At 34.9% G+C, this 20872-nt stretch overlaps 3 protein-coding genes across 4 annotated transcripts; 1 reads left to right on the plus strand and 2 right to left on the minus strand.

Moving 5' to 3' along the window:
• Window positions 1-150: 150 nt before the first annotated feature.
• LOC123220570 lies at window positions 151-2040 on the minus strand. Its single transcript, XM_044642830.1, has 5 exons — window positions 1879-2040; window positions 1648-1802; window positions 772-830; window positions 576-680; window positions 151-489 (listed from the first exon to the last, which is right to left on the minus strand). Exons 1-5 carry the CDS (start codon window positions 1974-1976, stop codon window positions 430-432), a joined length of 477 nt encoding a protein of 158 aa, XP_044498765.1. The 5' UTR covers window positions 1977-2040; the 3' UTR covers window positions 151-429.
• A 568-nt stretch (window positions 2041-2608) lies between these two features.
• LOC123221626 (sucrose nonfermenting 4-like protein) lies at window positions 2609-9295 on the minus strand. 2 transcript variants are annotated; one of them, XM_044644495.1, is made up of 13 exons: window positions 8533-9295; window positions 8364-8451; window positions 7760-7939; window positions 7320-7454; window positions 7137-7196; window positions 6733-6822; window positions 6155-6289; window positions 5531-5675; window positions 5278-5451; window positions 4849-4912; window positions 4691-4760; window positions 4335-4449; window positions 2609-3139 (listed from the first exon to the last, which is right to left on the minus strand). In XM_044644495.1, exons 1-13 carry the CDS (start codon window positions 8670-8672, stop codon window positions 3024-3026), a joined length of 1512 nt encoding a protein of 503 aa, XP_044500430.1. In that variant the 5' UTR covers window positions 8673-9295; the 3' UTR covers window positions 2609-3023. The 2 variants fall into 2 exon arrangements, with proteins under 2 accessions (XP_044500430.1, XP_044500431.1); XM_044644496.1 differs by having other exon boundaries at window positions 2609-3115; window positions 8533-9293.
• Window positions 9296-12249: 2954 nt separating this feature from the next.
• On the plus strand, window positions 12250-20838 carry LOC123220298 (cysteine-tryptophan domain-containing zinc finger protein 3-like). The gene is made up of 11 exons (XM_044642415.1): window positions 12250-12742; window positions 13671-13743; window positions 13861-13970; window positions 14093-14488; window positions 14573-15879; window positions 16095-16534; window positions 16629-18169; window positions 18327-18484; window positions 18664-18824; window positions 19419-19573; window positions 20114-20838. Exons 1-11 carry the CDS (start codon window positions 12641-12643, stop codon window positions 20330-20332), a joined length of 4662 nt encoding a protein of 1553 aa, XP_044498350.1. The 5' UTR covers window positions 12250-12640; the 3' UTR covers window positions 20333-20838.
• Window positions 20839-20872: the final 34 nt, after the last annotated feature.

Raw genomic sequence — 20872 nt, forward strand, 5'->3', positions numbered from 1 at the left:
ATTGCTCCAAAAGTGATTAAGAGCTCTAATTCTTTACCAGAACTTTGGGATAAATATAGCAAAACACCAACTTGGGCAAGACATAAAAGAGGTTGTAGTTGAAAGAAATCTAGTTGTCTAAAGAAAGAAATATTGCAAATGCTATCAGGGTGGTCAATCAACTGCATATGTCTCATGAATAATCAATAAAAATCCCTTCTCCACATTCTATAATTTCATTCAATAATCTAACCTGCATTACGAGTGGATTCCTATCAAAGATTGAAAATGGTTGGCATCCTCTGAGACTACAAAATTTTTATTAAGTACGCGACTTATCTCATTCCATTGATTTCAAGGCATTTTGAATCTCCTGCTTCTCCGAACAACTTCTGCTTTCCATGCCCAAGTAGATTTTTCAAGCAACATACTGGTTCAAGGACAATACAATCACAATTTCAACTTCTTTTTGGGCCCTTTCAACATAGTACTCTCATCATCCTTCACCATCTGAGCATAATAGAATAGACTTCACTATCTACATACAACATGAGCCAAAAGGACAAAGAATGCAAACACCATAGATGAGAAATCACCTGTTGTTTTTTCATTTTCTTTGTTTTCTCTTTTTTCTTCTTTTGCTTTCTCTTCTTTAGTTTCTTTGGTTCTGAATTTCCAATTTCTACTTCTTCAAGTGACTCCTGTCAAATTCACAAACCAATGACAAAATGATAAAAAAGAACATCTCAAACAGCCTACATATATCATTCAACGCTTATTAACTCTATACACCTCAAAATCACCAAATGAGGTCACGTGTCGAACCAGTCTTCCTGAATTTGAAGAACCACCTATGAGTAAAAGACAAGAAGAAAAATCAATCCAATTTCAACTCAAAAACTACTTGCTACATGCAGAAAAGCAAGCCAGACCATTTGTGTACCACATATAACCACATAGTCAGAGCCTAAACAAAGTAGTGAAGAATGAAGATTTTATGGTTAATTTGGAGCTCCTTGGCAACTCATATGTCACATCAGGATTTTCTCACAATAAAGTAGCAGAAAAACCATTAACTGATATCTTTTCTCATATCTGAACAACTAAATTTCAAAAAGAGACAACAAAGTCTCCCCTGGTTTTTTTTTTTTTTAAAATAACCGAAGCAGTAAAACTATATGCACTACCAATAAATCTAAGTATTAATGATGACATAATTCAAAATCACTCAATCATATGACAATGCATCATCAATATACAAATTAGTGCAACAATACACATATATTATTACTCATTGTTAGTGCAAATAGTTTTATTATAACCACATATTCCCAAATCTCTTCTAACTGAAACTCAAGTTGGAAATTCGGCCCTTGTCAACCCTTGCAATCCCATCACTATTTTTTTCTATTATTTAATAAGAAACTATGAAAGACCACTACACTAACTTTTAGGGGTCACAAAATGGAGGTTCATCTGATGAATGAACTGGTCTCTATTTATGCCTCTGGAACAATTCACCACCTTCAGCATTAATCACAAACCCAGTCCAATAGATTGGCATCGACACAACCTATTTAGTAGTTTCAAAGAATACTAGAATTAAATTGCCAAAGGTATTCTGCAATTACGAAGTAAAGAAAATAAGTAAATAAAAGAAGGGCATACTTGTTAGGGCAGTGTCTTGGGCATTCTTGACGGCCAGTTCAAGAACATCTGGGTTAATAGAAGACAACCCACTAGGGTCCTTGAGTTTTCTCTCGAGGAACTTGGCTAAAGCCGCGGCCTTGTTCGTGGTCAGAGGTCCACCAGGGTGCGCTAACCTGTAAACAAAAGTATATGCATAAATTCGAAGAAGAAAAAGAAGTAATGTAATAAATAAGAAGAAAAAAGAGGAACCTGGGTTGGGTACGGGAAGAAGAAGGGGGCAAAGCAGGAAGAGGAGCAAATTTGCTGCCTCTCAAAGCCCTCTTTTCTTCCTCACTTAATTCTTCCATCTATTTTGAAAGAGGGCGCAAAGAATCAACGAAGCAAAGTACATTTATAGCTAATTAAATCAGTGTTCTGAATGAAACACTAACACGACTCTTATTCTTAACACAAACATATTTTTATTGATTAAACCTAAATTGGTTCTCCATAAATTAGGCCCAAATCACTACTGGGCCTAAGAGTGTTGTCCCCCATCGTGCCCACTCATTGATGAACAGGTTCTCGTTCTTAACGGGTTAAACCTGAATAGCTCTTCATAAATGATATAATTACAATTTACTTCTCTTTGCCCCAATCTGGTTAAGTTAACATGAAATTGTTTCTTATTTCAATATTCCTTAACAATCTATGACATTAACTATTACAGCAAAATTTAATAAGAAATTCTTACTTTAGTCCTATCATCTGACAGATAAAATTATAAGTCCAATAATCAATTTCACAACTATTACATTTAATAATTTGGTATCCCCGATTTTACTTAAATTTAGTTGCATTGTTCGGCTTGTTGACTTGATGATTTATCTTCATTCTCATGGTTGAACTTTCTTTTAAAAATCTTTTGCTTCATATACAAAAAAGAAAGAAAAAAGTAGAAGGCAGGTTTTCATGAAGCAGCCATAACTCATAGCACAGATTAACAAACGTTAGTTCCTAGTTCCACATCTTTTTCACTAGTAACTTTGTATCAGAAATTAACAATTACAGGTTTCATCTCATGCTCCCCAAGAACATGGCATCTACATTACTGCCACAAAGTTTTTAACATCAGAAGAAATTATATGGGCGGAGGGGAGATGAGCAAAATTTTGGTTAAAAACTGAATGCTCTCAAATTACAAGCCTCTTTTTCTTCCAGCCTAAAATTCTAAAAACAAGGCATTCAAGAGCAAGAGGCCCTGTTCATTGATAAATTTTATACCAAACAAAGATCAAATCACCATTAGATGTACTCCGCAATCGATTTTAACAGAGGCATGAAACTTAGCGCAAAAAGTCGTGGAATATCTGAGACCACTGCATATTAGGTTGACATTCAGCTATTATTCTTATTTAACCAAGCAGGAACCTAAAAATGTCACTGATTGAAACAATGCCCTCCACACGCTTACTGCCCGCCTCCACAATCACAAGCCGTCGAACACCTGAAATCCAAGGTAAATGCACAGCTAATATATTCAATATAGCATTATAGCAAAACTCACACCTTGAAGGCAACCAATTACCAGTTGAGCAATATAACTAGCATAAAGAGACTAGAAAGCAAGTCGTTGAACTTGTGGTAAGTTGAGATTTAAGCCAATATATAGAATTCAAAAAGTAGATGCGACACAAGAATATAGGATACATGAATAACACATGCAGCTTTTGGGTGACAAACCTCTCATCATGTACAAGTTCAGACTCAACATACTAGCATAAAGAGACCAGAAAGCAAGTCATTGAAGTTGCGGTAAGTTGAGATTTAAAACCAATATATAAAATTCAAAAAGTAGATGCGACACAAGAATATAGGATACATGAATGACACATGCAGCTTTTTGGTGACAAACCTCTCATCATGTACAAGTTCAGACTCAACATACTTTATGCATCAGATTTTATTGCAACGTATATATTCGGAATAGCTTCACAAATTCACAGCAATCCTACTATTTTCTTTTTCCCCATAAAAAACTAATTTATTTATATAAACTGACGTGAAAACATGTGATTGTGTGCTAGAAGTAAGATAAAAAAGTAAACAATCACGTTATCTAATCACATGTTGTCACATTAGTTTGTATGAATAAATGTGTAAGATTTGTTTATACACAAATTACTCAAGAAATAAATGAATGTGCTTTGTAATGAAGAAAGCAAGTGATCTTGCAATTAACATCAAATTATGAAAGCATCAAATTCCATTACAGTGGATGGACGTCAATTATGTTGGAATTGCAAAACTTGAAAACTACAAATGAATATTATAAATTAATAGAAGTCTACGCACAACATAAGAAAAATATATCATTCCCAAACAACATGCTGGAACAATGGTGAAACATAAGGTTAAATCATATCATTATTTAACAAGAGTAAAAAGGAAACATTGACACAGCTAAGACAATTCATGCTGCAAACAGTTGACAAAAGCTTTCTAATAAAAGTGTTCCAAAATAAGATTTCCCTATGGTGCTCTATTGTATAGTAGAGACATACAAAAAAAAAGGAAGCTGACTACACAAATATCTATGACAGATTAAAACCATTCCTGCATCTAATAGCAATACCACAACATTTAGCCAATATCACGAAAATATTCACAGTTTAAAGAAATTAGGGCATATTGCAAAACAAAAATAAAAAGAAGAATTAGTATACCTGGATTTGCCAAACGCTCTATTACTTTATGCAACGAATCTGATGGTAAACACATCTGACATCTTTGAGTTTTAAGCTCATAAGGAGAATATGAGTCTTGTCCCAATTGCAATGCCTAAAGTTCATTTATTAAAGGAACAGAGTTAGAAAATGGAGTGAGCCAAGTTCTCTGTCAGGCATACCATTCAAAAATTTAATCTGAGCTTTGCTGTAAGAGTATGGATAATAAATATAGCATCAACCAAAGATAGCTGAACAACAAAGATAGATATAATACCAAAGAAAAGCAATAACTTATATACAAAAATGTATTATATTACTACTTACAAAAGGGATAAAATGAAATTTTACTCTACCTGATGAACAGTCATTTCATTAAGATTAATATGGGCATAAGCTCTGTCTTTTGCCAAAGCGGTTATGTCACTGTATAATAGTAACAATTATTACCCTCAAGTAAAGAACAGAAAAAAGGTTCTAATTCTAGAAATATACATCCAAAAGCAACACTTACCTCCGACAGTATATATCCAATAGCGAGTCATTATCATCAACTATTGGTATCGAACTTACTTGAGCTGCAACAGCAAAGCACATGGTGAAATAGCATGAGATTGTAGCAAAAATAGATAAATCTGGCTGCAGTCTAAATCCAAATTATTGTATTCATTAACATTATAAACCAACCAAATACAGCTTCTAGTATCAGTACTGATACAAAAACTAACATATTCTAAGGAGAAAGGATTATCCACCAAGGAAAAGAGAAGGCATGGTATAACAATAAACCTACGTCCACCAAATAGTTTAATATCATCATAGAAAAACACTATGGATTTGGAAGCATTCAAATTCAACTTCCAAAACAACACTAACTTATTTGCTTGCAACAATCTCTCTCTTCCGTTTAATTTTCTGAAATAGCTGAAATCAAGAAGCACACCTTGAACTAACAAATTTAATGCTGAACTAAGGGAAGCACTAGGTTTCAACATTGCTAACGGTCTTCGATTAGGTTCTCCAATTTTTGGAACCCATGTACCCACAGGAATTGCACAAATTGGTACATTTAGTATGGGCAACAACTCCGAACAATGCCTAAAATATCTGCAAACACCTGAAAATTGAGATCCATTAGTCAGAAATAAGCTATAAAATGTTCCTTGAACACAAAAAAAAAAAAAAAAAAAGCTTACATTTTAGTATTCCACACATTGAAGCAAGATGTAATAGCTGGGGAAATGAACCATCTTCTGAAGCCGAATAGATTATGGGAACTGTAGCCACCTCATTTTGCAAAATTTTCAAAGTAACATCCTTCAAGTTATCATTGGGACCAGCCTGCATAATCAATAAATATTGGGGTCAAGATACATAGCCATCCATCCAAGATAACACCAGAAGATGCTGGTTTTCTCAAACTGTGCAGCAGAAAGAAACCAAGAGATGAGACAGGTGGTAAAATGGATCAACTTAAAGATGCCAAAAGAGTAGGATCCTAATCAAGCTTAAATATGTATTCAATGTGATGTATTAAGGAAATTAAGATAGAGTACAACTCACATTGAAGCTTTGTGTGCATATATCAACAAGCAAAAAAGTTCTCACATAATTTGTACTGAAATAATAATATTGTAAATCTTCATTATTAGAGCCCTACCAGCGTTTTTGCTCTTCATTAATCCATTTAGATCTTTTGCCTTTTTAACCCTTTTTTATAAGAGCTGTATTTCTTATTACATAAAAATGTTAAAATAGAAAATCTGGATGGACCAATAACATATGACATATACAAGCTTGGCACAAATCACATCACTTACATGGATGAGAGGTCTTGAAAATGCCCTCCCATGCCCATCAATTTGCCCACTCAAATATGCTTTCCCCTCCTTCCAGGCTGAAATGGTGTGTGTTTCGAGCTCTTCCTCTGTCAGATTTGAGCAATGGTTCCCAAGCTGCATGTAAAATTTGACCATACTTTACAAGGAACCCAAAGGTATGATTCAATTGTAAAAAGCTTTGACTAATAATTCTAGCATAAAACAACAACATTCAATATGCTGAGCGAAAATGGTCAACAAAGATTCAAGTTAAGATTTCACAGAATTTCTAATACCTTTGAATTTTTTACATCTAAATAGATATATCCCATTTGTTAGTTCTAAAGAAGTAGAACAGCCATCAAATATTGCATTATAATATAAAATGAAAGAAAGAGTGTAGCATGAAGATTCCTGGTTGAGTTTCTCTCATCCGGTCTACAGTTCCACAATCTAACAGATTAGCAGATTCAAAATCATTAGACTTTTTCAATATTTAGTCTACCCAAGGATCATGAAGAAACAAGAATTTAAAAAAACTGACCACCAATAAAAAGAAATTGACTTTACATACATACCTCTCTTAAAATCAATATAAAATCTAATGCACTAAGTACTCCAACAATCTGTCCTTTGCAGAAGTCCCAAAGTGGAGCTATGGAGATACCCTGGAAACAACTTGCCTCAGAACAATTGCATATCAAGCTCTTTGACAGATAAAATAATAATGTTTCAAGCTTCCCATTTTTCTTTTTATGTTAACATCCTAAGTTCTATAAATACAATCATTGATGAATTTCAAAACAGAAAAACTGATGGGAGAGAGAATAAAAAAAGGCACAGGCCATAGACTAACAAACTTCTTGGTAAGCCTAAGCTCACTGGAACAGGAAGGATGATTAGTCAACCACCTCAATACACAAATTCCTTATTGCATAATGGAATCACTAACCCCACTGTCAAGAAAATATTATTTAGATACCTGCTCGTATAGTATATGAAATGCTTGTTTTACAGGTAAATCAATGTCCAATGCCACAACCTGTCAATGAGGTGTATCTAAATTAGGAAAAGATTGGTATTAATATTTTGTAATCATGTTCAAGTACACTATAAAATATAGATCTCGTGGAGGGCCAAATGGACAATGGTAAAGCATCCAAACCTTGCCTGACTCGGGAAGTAACTCATAAGCAGTGTGTGTAGATAAGAACCCAGATACACGATGACGAGAGACCTGCAATTCAGCTTCTGATACCCTTGGCATTCCCTCAGTCAAAGTGCCATCAGAAATCCGAACCTCCATTAAATCAGAATGTCAGACCATTTAAAAATCTCAAATTTAGTGAATCAGAGCCCAAAAGAAATATATATTCAAGAAAAAAAAGGATGCACAAGATGGACCAGATGACCACACAATAAATAAAAACAATACAGGAGGACGAACAAAAACTACATAGAAATGTCTGAATGATTCTGAAGCTGTCTATTCACTGAAAGCAAGGAAATGTTAGACCCCTTCATCAAAAGCACCCCCCATAAAGACAAACTAACTTAGAACCTCTTCCCAATATATCTATATATATACATGAAATTAACTCTCACCACACGTTGAAATGCTTCATTATCCACATCCATGTTAGATCCACAAGAAGCCAATGGATTAATTCCAGGCATGAAACTAGGTTCTGCAGTTAAAAACACAGTGTTCACAGTCCCGTATTCACCACTCATGTAAGGTTGGTGGTCGTCATGTTGCCATTCTCCATCAACAAAAAACTTAAACTGCATGTTACAAAGATTAAAGAAGTATATAAGTCTCCAGCATCAATTTAAAACAAAAACTTCCAGCAAAAATCTAGCAAATTTATGTACTACTTCAACATCTTCAAAACAAAAAGCTAGTAATTCTTAAGTGAGTAAACATGCACCAACTGTATAGCTCACTCAATTCATTCTAATTGATCTCTTCTCCAACAGCAACTCACCGGTAACAAAGAAATGCTTGTCTTAACCCAAACAAGTTAATGAATCCCTATGATTGTTCCCCAACCACGAAATTTTAAACCAAACACCTCTATCTTTTTTATTACAGTGAGAGCAACAGTAGCTAAAGCTATGAGGGTATGCATAAATTGGCCTCAGCACCTCATAAACACAAACACAATTTACCACCACTTTAAGAAACTCTAACACTAAAAAAACTCACCTGGTGGAAACCTGGTGGCACGCTCCAAATAATCTGGAATACAGTAGGACAACCTTCCACCGGCGACATTGGCAAAAGCTCAGACCACCTTCACAAAACCAACAAAAGAAAAGCCTAACCCGTGAAAAAATTAGTGATTTAAAAATAAATAAAGTTGATAAAGTGTTACCTATTAAAAGAACCGCTTAAAAAAACAGTTCTTCCTCCATGAGGCCAAACGAACCGATTTGGAACAAGTACGGCACCTGAAACTCCGCTAGTTTCCCGGGCAGCATCCATGCCCGGACTAAACATTTGCCCCGAATTCATAAATTTGCGTTCCAAAAATACCCCTCCTTCAATCAATTCTCCCAACTGTCAGTGTTCCTTCCCCTTATAATCACCGTAGAAAAAATTGTACGTCAATTGCAAAATCGTACGGATTTGACAAGTTAAAAAAATAATTATAAAAAAAACCCCGAACTTCGACAGAGTCACGTTGAACGAAACCCTAACAAAGAAGAAAAAGAAACAAAAAAACGGATTGAATGTGCTATAATCTTGAGAAGAAGATCGATAATGGAGAGAGATAAATACGATGGAATCCGATTTTCTTTTCGAATCCTCCAGGAAAAAAATTAGGGAATTTTGATAGGGACGTTGAAAATTAATAATAATAACCAAAAAAACGTATAAACAATAATATAAAAGATAATGATTCGTGGAGTGAAAAAAACAAGGAGACAGTCCAGTCAATCAAACACAAAACGCGGCGTCGCGTTGCGATAGAAATAGAAATGGTTGATGTGGCGGCGACGATGATCAGATGATGATGTGTTAACTGTTATAACTGTAAAAAAATAATCAGAGGGAGGAGGCTGGCCGTGGTCATTTTCTTGCTTTAAGCTGATCGTTTTGTTGAATCTCTTTGTTGGTTTCGTGCTATGTGCACGTGCGGGTCATGAGATGATAGGAGGCGATTCGATAGCATGGAATAATAAAGGGCGTGCTTTTGTCTTTTAGTGAGAAATGTAGTGGCGTGACGTGGCGTTGGCTGGTTTACGCTTTAGATTTTCGGCGTTCGTTTTCGGTAATTTCATACGAGGGACTCTGTATTCTTTTGCGCTATTATGGAAACCCAAAGCCCCTCTTATATTTTTTGGCCTTTTCTTTTATGGAAAATTTCTTTACCCACTCACTATATTTTTCAACCTCCTCTTTTTTTTCTATTTTCCAGAACATCCCTTCAAGTTTTCAAATTTGTCAAGACATCCCCTTATTTTAGGGGTGGATTCAAGCTTAGTGGGGTTTGGTTTGAATCCATGTTAAGTTTGATCAAGCAAAAGCTCTAGTTCAATTTGAGGTCGAGGATTTGTCAATATTGTATTATTATTGCATCAAAATTTTTTTTCTCTGATGATTTTTCTTCTTCTTCTTCTTTTGTGATAATTGCACTTATTTTTCAAATATTTTTTCTCTAATGATTCTTTTTCTTTTGTGATAATTTTCTTTTTAACGACTTATTATCTTTATATTTGGTCTCATTATTCACTAACTAATCGAATCGAATTTAAGATTGAGTTGGTTATTCTAACTCTAAGTTGAGCTAAAACTTTAGTTAACTATTCTGAATTTAATTCAAACTTGAACTCGAGTTGATTATTATGATTTTAAGTCAAACTCGAATTAATTGTTGTTTAAACTTGGTTTAATTCGAATCCACTCTTACTTATCTTGCTATTCATATCAAGGGCTTGTTTGGTATATTTTATTCAAATAGAATCATCAAAACATTTATTTATGGTATTATTAATTTACCAATGATATTAAATATATAATAAAAGATCAAAAACAATGGAAATATTTTTAAAATTTCAATATATTAAATAAGCCTGAAATGAAAATGTCTATAAGGGGCCGTTTGATTGAAGTATTTTAAATATAACTTTGATAATCTATATTTTATTACGTATATTATTTTGTTTGGTTTAGCAGTAATAAAATATTATAGTAATCTTCTATTACCAATGCTAACGTGGTAGGTAATATAAAGGATTACTAAGGTAATCTTGATTTTATTATAATTATATTATTATTTATTAATTTTTTAAGACAAAAATAAATTTATTTTTAATTAATATAATAAATAATATAAAAAAATTTTAAAATAATTATATTCAAGGGCATTTATGTAAAATAATTTACTAATATTCTTTTGTTACCGTTAACCAAATATATTAATTATTTATACCATTTATTTTTACCAAATTTTATCAAACGTAGTAATCATTTATACCTAATAATCTTCTCAGTAATTTATTTTTAAAATAATATTTTTATTTTGATAATAAAACATTATCTAAACTAAACACCCTATAAGAGCATCTCAAATTCTCTCAGAAGCCATAGAATAAATCTTATATATGCTTTATTTTGAAAGGGCTTGTTGCCTTCATGTAAATTCTTTTGGTCATTCCTGCTTAACCAAAACAAACACTCAATGTCAATTTTACCCTAATTGAGTAATATATTTTTTCCCATCCTAATTTCATCGAAAGTACAGATTGTATGTCTTAAGTGTTTGACCTATAAATACCCAAAAATGAAAAACCCATTGTTAAATATAAGTAAAGAAGGATAAAATAGTCATTTTGTATGCATTAAAATTTTAGCACACCATGTATAGTTATACCTTAAAAAAAATAAAAACATAAATTGTCATTTTCAAAATGTGAGAATGAGAGTATGTCATTAAAATGGAAAATGAGTATGAAATGGTAATTACGCCTAACAACAATTCCATATATTGTTTAGCATATTAAATAATTTTTATAATTTTCATACGAATTTTTTTGTTGCTGATTCATTGCATTTTCTTGTCAATTCACTTGGCTGATAATTTTTTATATGACAAGCTATACATGTCCAGAGGATAGGTCGACATATGCCCCAACTTAGAGTTAGATTCGAACTGAGTCAAGTTTAAACTCGGTTCGATTTATATATAGCTGAGCTTGAATTCGAGCTCATGAAAACCAAACTCAAACTCAATTCGAATTCAGTTCGACTCATTTTTTATTATTAAAACGATATTGTTTTAATACATATTAATTAAAACGACGTTATTTTATATCAAAATTTTTAATTAAAAAATTTGACGAATAGCTCAAGCTCGAGCTCACATTGAACTAACTCATTTCACACTTGTTTGAGTTGAGTTTGAGCTCGAACAGGCTCGATTTGAGTCCAACTCTAGCCCAACTCGACGCCTTGAAAAAACATGGTTGCGGGGGACTAGACCTGCTAAGACCTTTAGGGTCTAACTCACAAAAAATATAAATTAAAAAATAAATATATAAAATGACATCGGTTAGCTAAAGATCTACAAAAACACAATCCAAAAGTTTTATCCATTACCTTGAATTTTGTCGTGCCACGGTTTGACATATCTCACAGGATCTATCTTTTGATAAACCTTAATATAATGTAATTTATAAATGTGATAAGTCTTATTGAATTTGATCTGACATAATCATAATCGTGTATACGGCAAATATTTTAAATAATATGGTAATGAAACGTGACATGCATGGATCTAGACATAATTCAAATGAAAAACTGAACTAGATAATATATAAAAAAGGAATATAGAATAAATTTTGATGAAAATAAATATTGTGCAAATATTGTGTGAGATTTGAAGAATCATGAAATGGAAATGACAGAAAAGCCAAAAACATAAGCATAAACGTGACGACTCTCTGGAGCAGTCACAAGACTTCCAACTGACTCCAAGCACAACATCAATATTTAATTTTTAAATAGAAGCCCAAAAAACCGACACCGAAAAAGGGCAGGGGGAAGTGAAAATAAAAATCAAATAAATAATTTTGCAACCCAACCAAACACTCTACAAATAACAGGAAAACCCAAAAAAAAACAAAAAAAAACACGTATACGCAGCAGCACTCTCTCTGCCCCCCCTGGAAACTTCTGAAACTCACCCGACTCCGCCGCGTATCGGGTGTTCAATCTCCACAGTCTGATCACGAGATTGAAGTTTATAAAGAATAATATATACAGTTTATAAATTATATTTTTGATGGGTCATTGATAAAGTTTCAATGAGGGTTTGATTTAATAACTTTAAAGTTGCGTTTGGGTGATTTTCCCTGCGGGTTTTGGTGGGTTTTTGTTTTTTTGAGTATTTTTTTGGTGGGTGCCTTCTTGATTTTCCTGGTCATGTAGGGTTTTTTGGATAGGATTTTTTTTTTTTATATATTATTTTTTAATTTTGGATGGTAACAATGAAAGAGAATTTTGAGCTTGAAGAAGGAGAGGCTCACTATTGCAAGGGTGATGAAGGAGACATTAACCCTGACACTGATTTCTCTTACATTGTAAGGGTTGTTCTTTGTGTAACTTTTTTATCCACTGAATTCTGTGCTCCAGTACATTCAAGTTTGAGTATTTTTTACCTCTAAAACAAATTTTAGGAATATGCTTAATCGTGGAGATTAATTAAGACATGCAATGGTTATCAAGCTGAATTCAGTTTTGCTGTATGCAATGTATTGGTGGGGGATGTTGGTATCATGAGAAAGAAAATAAAATAAATTGATCTTTTTTTTCATTCTTTTCCGAAATTGAGATCGTGTTTTCATGGAAAGCAACATTTGTTATAGAGTTGAAAATTTAATCTTTGGAATGGGAAAAACGATTACAAAGGGTTCAAACTTTCTGTCGTGCATTTGTTTTGCTTGATTACCTCAGTAATTAAGCAGAGGATGAAGGAAAAAAATCTTTGACATTGGTTTTGTGTGTACATTTACTGGGTGCTTTAGTTGTTTTGTCCTGAAATGAACTTAATAGGGGATGTTTGAAGTGCTCAGTGTTGATTGATGGACAATGAGCAAAATTTTTTCTCAAAATTTTTAATTATTATGGGAAATGGTTTTGCTGAGGATATTCAAACCATACATCTGCTTTTCTAGAGATTTGCATGGTTTATCTTCCAGAACTTTGAAAATGACTTAGTTCCATTGGAGCCTGGCAATTGCTGACTGATTAATTCTTTCCAGACGAAATTTAGAGGAAAGAAGGCAGTCAATAAAAGGGTTGACACTATATATGATCCTAGGGCTCCAGAACTTGTTAATACATATAGTTAACCTAATGATATGAGATTCTTGTTGAATGGTAATAACAGCTAGTCTAATGATTTGTTGTTCCTCAAGTTACCTATGTTTTTGAAGATCGACTTTGGTGTTCATAAAGTGTTTCCAATTTAATGGCACTAGTAAATGGTTTAGTTTCTTTTTCTTGAAGGATGAGAAAGTTCACAATGTTCTGGGGCATCATCTAAAAGCTTTTGGTGGTGCAGTTGCTGTAGATAATTTAGGTAAGTGCATATAATGGAAGTTGATGGTAATGAAAAGGCTTTATAATCACAGTTGTGCAGGGTAATTAAAGTGCTTATGTACGAATGGTCTTATGATGTCTTAATTGTTCTGGATAGGGGCTAAATTCAATCCATATGGCACATTTTTACCTACATATGAACGGTTACCCTTGACTCCACAGAGAGACTCTGCTGCACTAAGATCCTGGTATAATTTATCCATGGAGGTAAATGCACAAACTTTTATTTTTATGTTTTGACATTTGCTTGTAAGCAAGTATATACAACTGAAAGTTACGGCTTGGGAAATCCAGTTTGTTTTAGCACTGTCAGTTGTGTTATAATGCAGAGTGCCTCTCAAGATTTAAAGCCCACCTCAAATGCGCCCCCCTCTGCAAGAGTTGCCATTGCTTCCTGCAGTGACCACTCATTGCAGAACTCAGGGATGCTACCTGGAGGTGTTTCTGTGAAGCATCACTCGCCCATATCTTCTCAAGTTGCTGAAAAGTTCAAGTTGAAGGATGGAAGTCCAAACAAATCAGAGAATCTGGCCAACCAAAGACCACTGAGAGTTCGAATAAAAGTGAGTTTTGATAAAATGGCTCACAAAAGTGCCACACTATATGGCAGTCTTGGGCTTGAGAACACTCCATCTTCATCATTGGGGAACAGTGCTGAGGAAAATCGAGGACATGATCCTGTATCTCAGGAGATTGCTGACGAGTCTCCCACTAGTATTCTTGAGGTAACAGTCCTTTTTATGTTTCGTTTCTGTTTGTTTATCACGAGTTGAACTTTAGGGATAACTGATGGTGTTTATTCAAAACAGATGATGACTTCCTTTGCAGTCCCTGAGGGTGTGCTGATATCACCACTTCATGAAAGTCTGCTTTGCCTGATAGGAAAGGATTCTAAAGGCCAGGAACCTGTGCCTTCCCTTAGGAGCAGACAAGAACATTCTGCCTTGTTATTGGATGATACTTTTGCCAATATGTGTGATGGGAAACTGTCAACAGAGAAGAAAACAAAATTAATGGGAATGAGTGGAAGACCTTTAGCATTAAAGCATATGACTGATATGAAGTATGAGAGTAATACAACCTCTCTTCCAAAGAAAGAATTTGAAATTGAGACCTCAGGGGGTAAGGAGATAAATGCTAATTCCTACACTGTGAAAGGCACAGGGAATGCACCTGAAGTCTTTGGGGAGGCTAATAAGAATGAGATGCGGAATATATTAAATTCATCCAACTTGTGGATGGAGGATTCATTAGAGTCAATATCTGGTCAGGACAGTGGTGGGAGTCAGAAGAATGGTAAAAGTGATTCACTGGATTGGGAACGGGGAGGGGTATGTTCTCAGAATGATGTTTCACATTACCATATGCATATTGGCAGGTGTAAAGACAACAAAGCTACTGCCCCTTCAAAATCTCATTCAGACAGATCCAAATCTAATGAAGGTGTGATAGCTCCTCGAAAACGAAAGGTTGATAAGAAACTTCCAAATAATGCACAAGATAAAACTGATGACAATGGCGTGAAAACTAATCCATCCATTGAAGTTAAAAGGTCAAATGGCAACCAGAGAAGAGGAAAAGTTGTTGCTCTTTCAGTAAAGGAAAGCTCGAGGAATGGTACTGGTGTGGCACCAAAAGATATATCTGCTACTTACAATGCTTCTACATGCAAAACTAGGATGCAGAAATTGAAATCGGGAAAAGATATTAATAAGTACAAAAAATTTTGTTATGATTTTGCAAATGCAAATTTGGGGAAGTCAAAGAATCAATTAGAGAGGCAGTCTGGCAGGAGGTCAAAGGACTCTGGCCCAAATACTATGGAAGTTGAACTCAAACACAATGCATTGTTGGATAAATCATGGGAAAATTCTAGTGGTAAAAAAGTTGCCATTCAAGCAATGCATGGGTCATTCATCAACAATGCTCCATTTGCCAGTCCTTGTAACCTGGGAAGTACACATGGTACTGAGAGTGTTGCAGCTGCCATGACTCCTATACTTATAGAAGAGAACTGGGTCTGTTGTGACAGTTGTGAGAAGTGGCGGCTGCTGCCAATGGGAACAAAGCCTGAACAATTCCCAGATGACTGGTTGTGTCGCATGCTAAACTGGCTGTAAGTTTCATTTGATTTATGGTGTTAAACAAAAACCTTAAGATAAATTTGTAATTCTTTTAATTATGCATGGTTGTCATTGTTTATTGATGCAGTCTCACTGTGTATGTGTTATGTGCATAAATTTAATTCAGTGAACAGAGATATGGACATCCATATATTTATAAAAACATTACTCTCTGTGATTATTTTTTTGCTTCTGGCATGTTGTTTAGGCCTGGGATGAATCGGTGTGATATCAGTGAGGAAGAGACAACAAAAGCTGTCAGAGCTTTGTACCAACCTCCGGTTATTGAGGGTCAAAATATCATTCAAAATTATGGTAATGAAACTGCTTCAGCAACAACTTTAGCTCATGGCAGACAGCATGACCAGAACCACAGGAGCCTCAGTTCTTCTGTTTCAATTTGTGGAAAGAAAAATAATGGCTTGAAGGAAACATCTAAAGCAGATAGCAGTGGTGGGATTCAGACATCTAAGTCCACCAAGAATGAACTGCAGGGTTTTGTGAAAAGTAGAAGTATAAATGACATGAACCATCCTCTTCCAGAATCAAAGATTATGAAGAAACCTAGTTCTCTCCATTTCAATTTGTCATGCAACTCTAATGCAGGGAAAGAAAAATTAAAATCAAAAGAAAAACAAGTGAATGGAGGTATCTACCTAATTTTAGACTGATTTTCCACTGGTTTCAGACTATTGATCCGATTGTGTATAATTAGTTAGCTTCTTTTGTATTATATCTTCAGGTGATGCCAAGCAGTTAAAAATAAAAAACAAGAGGAATGTTGATCAACATGATTATGCAACTTCGAAGAAAGCTAAGATAGAAGATGTGTGTGCAACTGACAAACTTAAGTATTCTGATGTGGACATTGGGAGGGTGGATCACCAGACAAATGCTGGTTTGCAAACTAAGGCAGGTAGGAAGAAAATGCTGGAACATGGGTTCTCTTATTTAGAGGAGGTGAAGGGTGATATGAAGGGCAAATTACTTCTTTCTAGGAAGAAATTGGGAGATCAAGCTGATGCCTCATTGGATGGTGGATCCTTGGATATGAAAACACAAGACATAAGAGATAATACCAAGAAGAAAAGAAAGCGGCTGGATAATCTTAATGGGCTTGATAGTAAGGAATATTCAAAGGCAGAAAGCAGTGAAAGTGGGTTCGGGTGGGAAAAGAAAACTGGGGTTCAAAAGAATGAGGGGCAGAACTCCAGTGCAAATAAACGTGCTGGTCATAAATCTAACAGTAGGCCGACACCTTTCATGTCAAATAACAATTATCTTTTCAATGGTAGGGAAAATGGTAGAAGTGTTGATAAGGACCAGCAACTCCAGAAACCCAGAATAAAACCTGCATCTCAACACGATTTGGATAACTTAGATTTAATGAGAAGGGTTTTTGGATCTGGAGAAGTTTCTGAGGCAACAACTTCAAGCTCTTCAAAGGTTACAGGTTCTCATAAAAACAAAGCAAACTTTGAAGAAGTCAAATGCTCACCTGTCGAATCAGTGTCCTCATCTCCATTGAAGACATTCTGTCCGGATAAACTGACATCAATGGCAGAGGAAATTTTTGGGAAAGGTGGTGGTGGAAGTAATCATCTTACTGTTGACAGCAATCCTGGAAGTTGCTGGAATGGGGAAGGTGTTGGTGAGATTAATCAGTCTTTTTTGAATAAGAGTGTGAAGTATGAATCCGACAATGACAGTCCTAACCATGCAGCATGCCAGGAAATAAGAAATGAAGATAAACACAGAATTCCTGAGATGTCTAGGTCTAAGTTTTCTGAGGATGAGAAGATTCTCGGTAGCTGGAGGGATCTTGAAGGGCAATTACCAAGTGATGTTAAAATAAAAAAGCATGTTGTAGTTAAGGAAAATCATGACTCAAATTTGAAATTGTATGCTAGTACCAATAGAAAAGTTGCCTCCCTGCAAAACTTGATACTGGAATATGAGGCTGAAAAGAAGGTTAATCATTTACAAAGAGAGGAAAGAAATGGGATATTGAAGTTGGTCTCACATTGTCAAAGTAAAGATGGACAGAAAATGGGGAGTCACCAATCAGTGCCAGGATCCCGAAGGGAAGGGGTGTTTGATGAAATTCCAGTTGGTTCTTGCAAAGATAATGTGTCAAAAGCTTCAAATCATCCAGGAATGGTGGGTAACAGAAATGGAGCTCGGTGCAGTCCAAGTCGTAGAACCATGAAGTCCTCCAGCCAGAATGCTACTATTGCTCTGAAAGAAGCCAAAGAACTCAGAGACTATGCAGATCGCCTTAAGGTTTCTCGTTTTGGTCTTTCCAGTTTTTAGACTAATTTTTGGAATTGATATTTGCTATTCTGTTGGCCAACAAACACACAAAAGATAAAAAACTAAGAGGAGTTTTTGGGATTTTGTTTTGATTTCTAACTTTTTCCTTGGTTTCATTATTTTATAGAGCTCTGGCTTTGATTTTGAAAGTAATGAGGCGTACTTTCAAGCTGCCCTACAGTTTCTTCACGGGGCTTTTCTTCTAGAAACTTTCACTAATGAGAGTGGCAAAAATGGGGAGTTGACTCCAATACAAGTGTACAACACTGCAGCTAAACTTTATGAGTAAGTTGAATTCAAAGTTGTAGAAGTGTTGCCTCATGCACATGCATGCATGCATGTATGTATGTATGTTGCAGAAATGTGTATCTTATCATGTAACTTTTGTAGTAGCCTTTCCTTTTTCAACTTATTTTGCACAAATGTGTATTTTATTTTGTAACTTTTGTTTATTTAATTCACAGATCTTGTGCCCATGAATATGAAAGATGTCAAGAGATGGCTGCTGCTGCTTTAGCCTATAAATGCATTGAGGTTGCATATATGAGGGTAGTTTACTGCAAACATTCAAGTGTAAGTAGGGATCGGAATGAGTTGCAAGCAACTTTACACATTGCTTCTCAAGGTAATGAAGTGAAATGGTGATTAGCATATAGAGGCTTGTTCCTATTTGAATGGTCTACCTGCTTTGATTGCTAATGCATTCCTTTTGACCTTATACGAATATCTGGTAGGAGTAAGTTCTTAAGAAAAGGTTGGACTGTGTAATTGTTTGAGAACTTCATGGTAGTTAAACTATTGATAGTAATTTTTCAGTTTTGAGGTTCAGATTCTTAGCTAAAATCACACTAATCTTCTGCTCGGAAGTGCTTCAAATATATTTAATCACTGAGGAGAAGTGTTCCACTTAAAAATGGGGTGCTGAAAATTTATTTATTTACTTTTAATGAAGATATATTCTCTTTTATCTCTTGAATTTGATATAGCGTTTTGTAAAATTTGCGCTGTTGCTTCTTCACTTCTTTTGACTTGGAATTAAGTTTTAAATTTGTGATGTTTTTGAGCTAAGCACGTGTTACTACCCTGCAATCTCCCATGTGATCAATTTTCTTGAGTAGATAATATTTACTTGTCTTGAAAACATGAAAATATATTGATTCATGCTGAGCTCCCTGAAAAATTGTACTTCATGTAACACTTGCTTGAATTATTTCTTCAGGTGAATCTCCATCCTCCTCTGCATCAGATGTTGATAACTTAAATAATCAAGTGGCAGCTGATAAGGCTACTTCATCCAAGGGTGCTCCTTATATTACCAGAAACCATGTCATAGTTGCTCGAAACCGCCCAAATTTTATTCATTTGCTTGACTTTGTAAGTTGATCCTATGTGGTGAAATTTTTTGTACCTGTTTATGATTGTTCTTTTAAAGGTGCTTTGTCCTAGGTGCCTGTGATGAGATGGGCATCACTTTAGACATTTTGTAATTGTTTATGAGGCCTGGAGCATTACATGTATATTCAACATTTATCGGAGAAAACTATGCAGAGCACCTTGAGTATAATTTGCATTAAGAAGTGTTAACGAGGCTAATGGGAATTCTCAGCCTCTACTTTCAGCATATTTAGTGCTATACAGGGACCAGATTCATTTGTCATGAAAGTTTGTGTTTTATCTTTGGTAGACTTGCTTTAGTTATATAAATTTTAAGAGTGATCCCTGATGTCTTGTGCATAGTATTGTAGTTGTTGGTTTATCTCGGCTATGCCATTAAAAATAAGGGGAGTTATTATATATCATATCAGTTTTGTTAGTGGTATCATAAGGTTTGATGTGTAGTTCCTGTCTAGTTTGGCTATGTTTATTCTGTGATGATGAAAGGGGATGAATATTTTAATGTGTACTGTTTTGCAGACACAGGATGTAAATTTTGCTCTGGAAGCCTCAAAGAAATGCCAGAATGCTTTTGCAGCAGTTAATGTAACCCTTGAAGAGGCTCAAAATACAGAGCATACTGCTACTATTAGGAGGGCGATTGATTTTAGCTTCCAGGATGTGGATGGACTTATTCGTCTAGTTCGGCTTGCGATGGAGGCCATAAGCCGTTCTGGTTTTGGTAGTGCTAGGGATTAACTGACACTGTAGATATTGTGTTTGGTTTATATTTCACCACTGGGTAAGGCATCAAGTAAAGAAACTGGAAAGAAGGTGTCTGCCTGGATTATCTACAAAGAAGTGGCCACTGACAACTCTTCTTTGTACATGTGTATAAAGTGAGATTGATTAGCAATTTTGTACATTATTTTTCAGCTTGTTCTTTAGATGGATAAGAGCACACAACATTTACACCATTTAGGCCTTTTTTATGGGTAGTGCAAGGAGGATAGTATATTTTTTGGGGGCAAATTGGGGGTTATTTAGCAAGTTAGTACTACATTTTTTGGCTCCAAACTTCTTTTGTAGCTGAGCAAGCAAAATTATTTATAGAGATCAAAATCATGAGGCAACCGTTTTGAGGAGATTGAATACTGTTATAGGGATATGACCATCCAATTTTCTAGCAGCAGCTTTCAGTTTTCTAACTGTAATGAAAGATTTAGTTGGGCAGAAAATGGAATTCTCTGGGAAGCTTCCCTGTATATTGTCAAATTGTCACCTTTAGCTTGTGTGTTA

Source organism: Mangifera indica, chromosome 7, assembly GCF_011075055.1.
Source record: "Mangifera indica cultivar Alphonso chromosome 7, CATAS_Mindica_2.1, whole genome shotgun sequence".
Taxonomy (NCBI): Eukaryota; Viridiplantae; Streptophyta; class Magnoliopsida; order Sapindales; family Anacardiaceae; genus Mangifera; species Mangifera indica.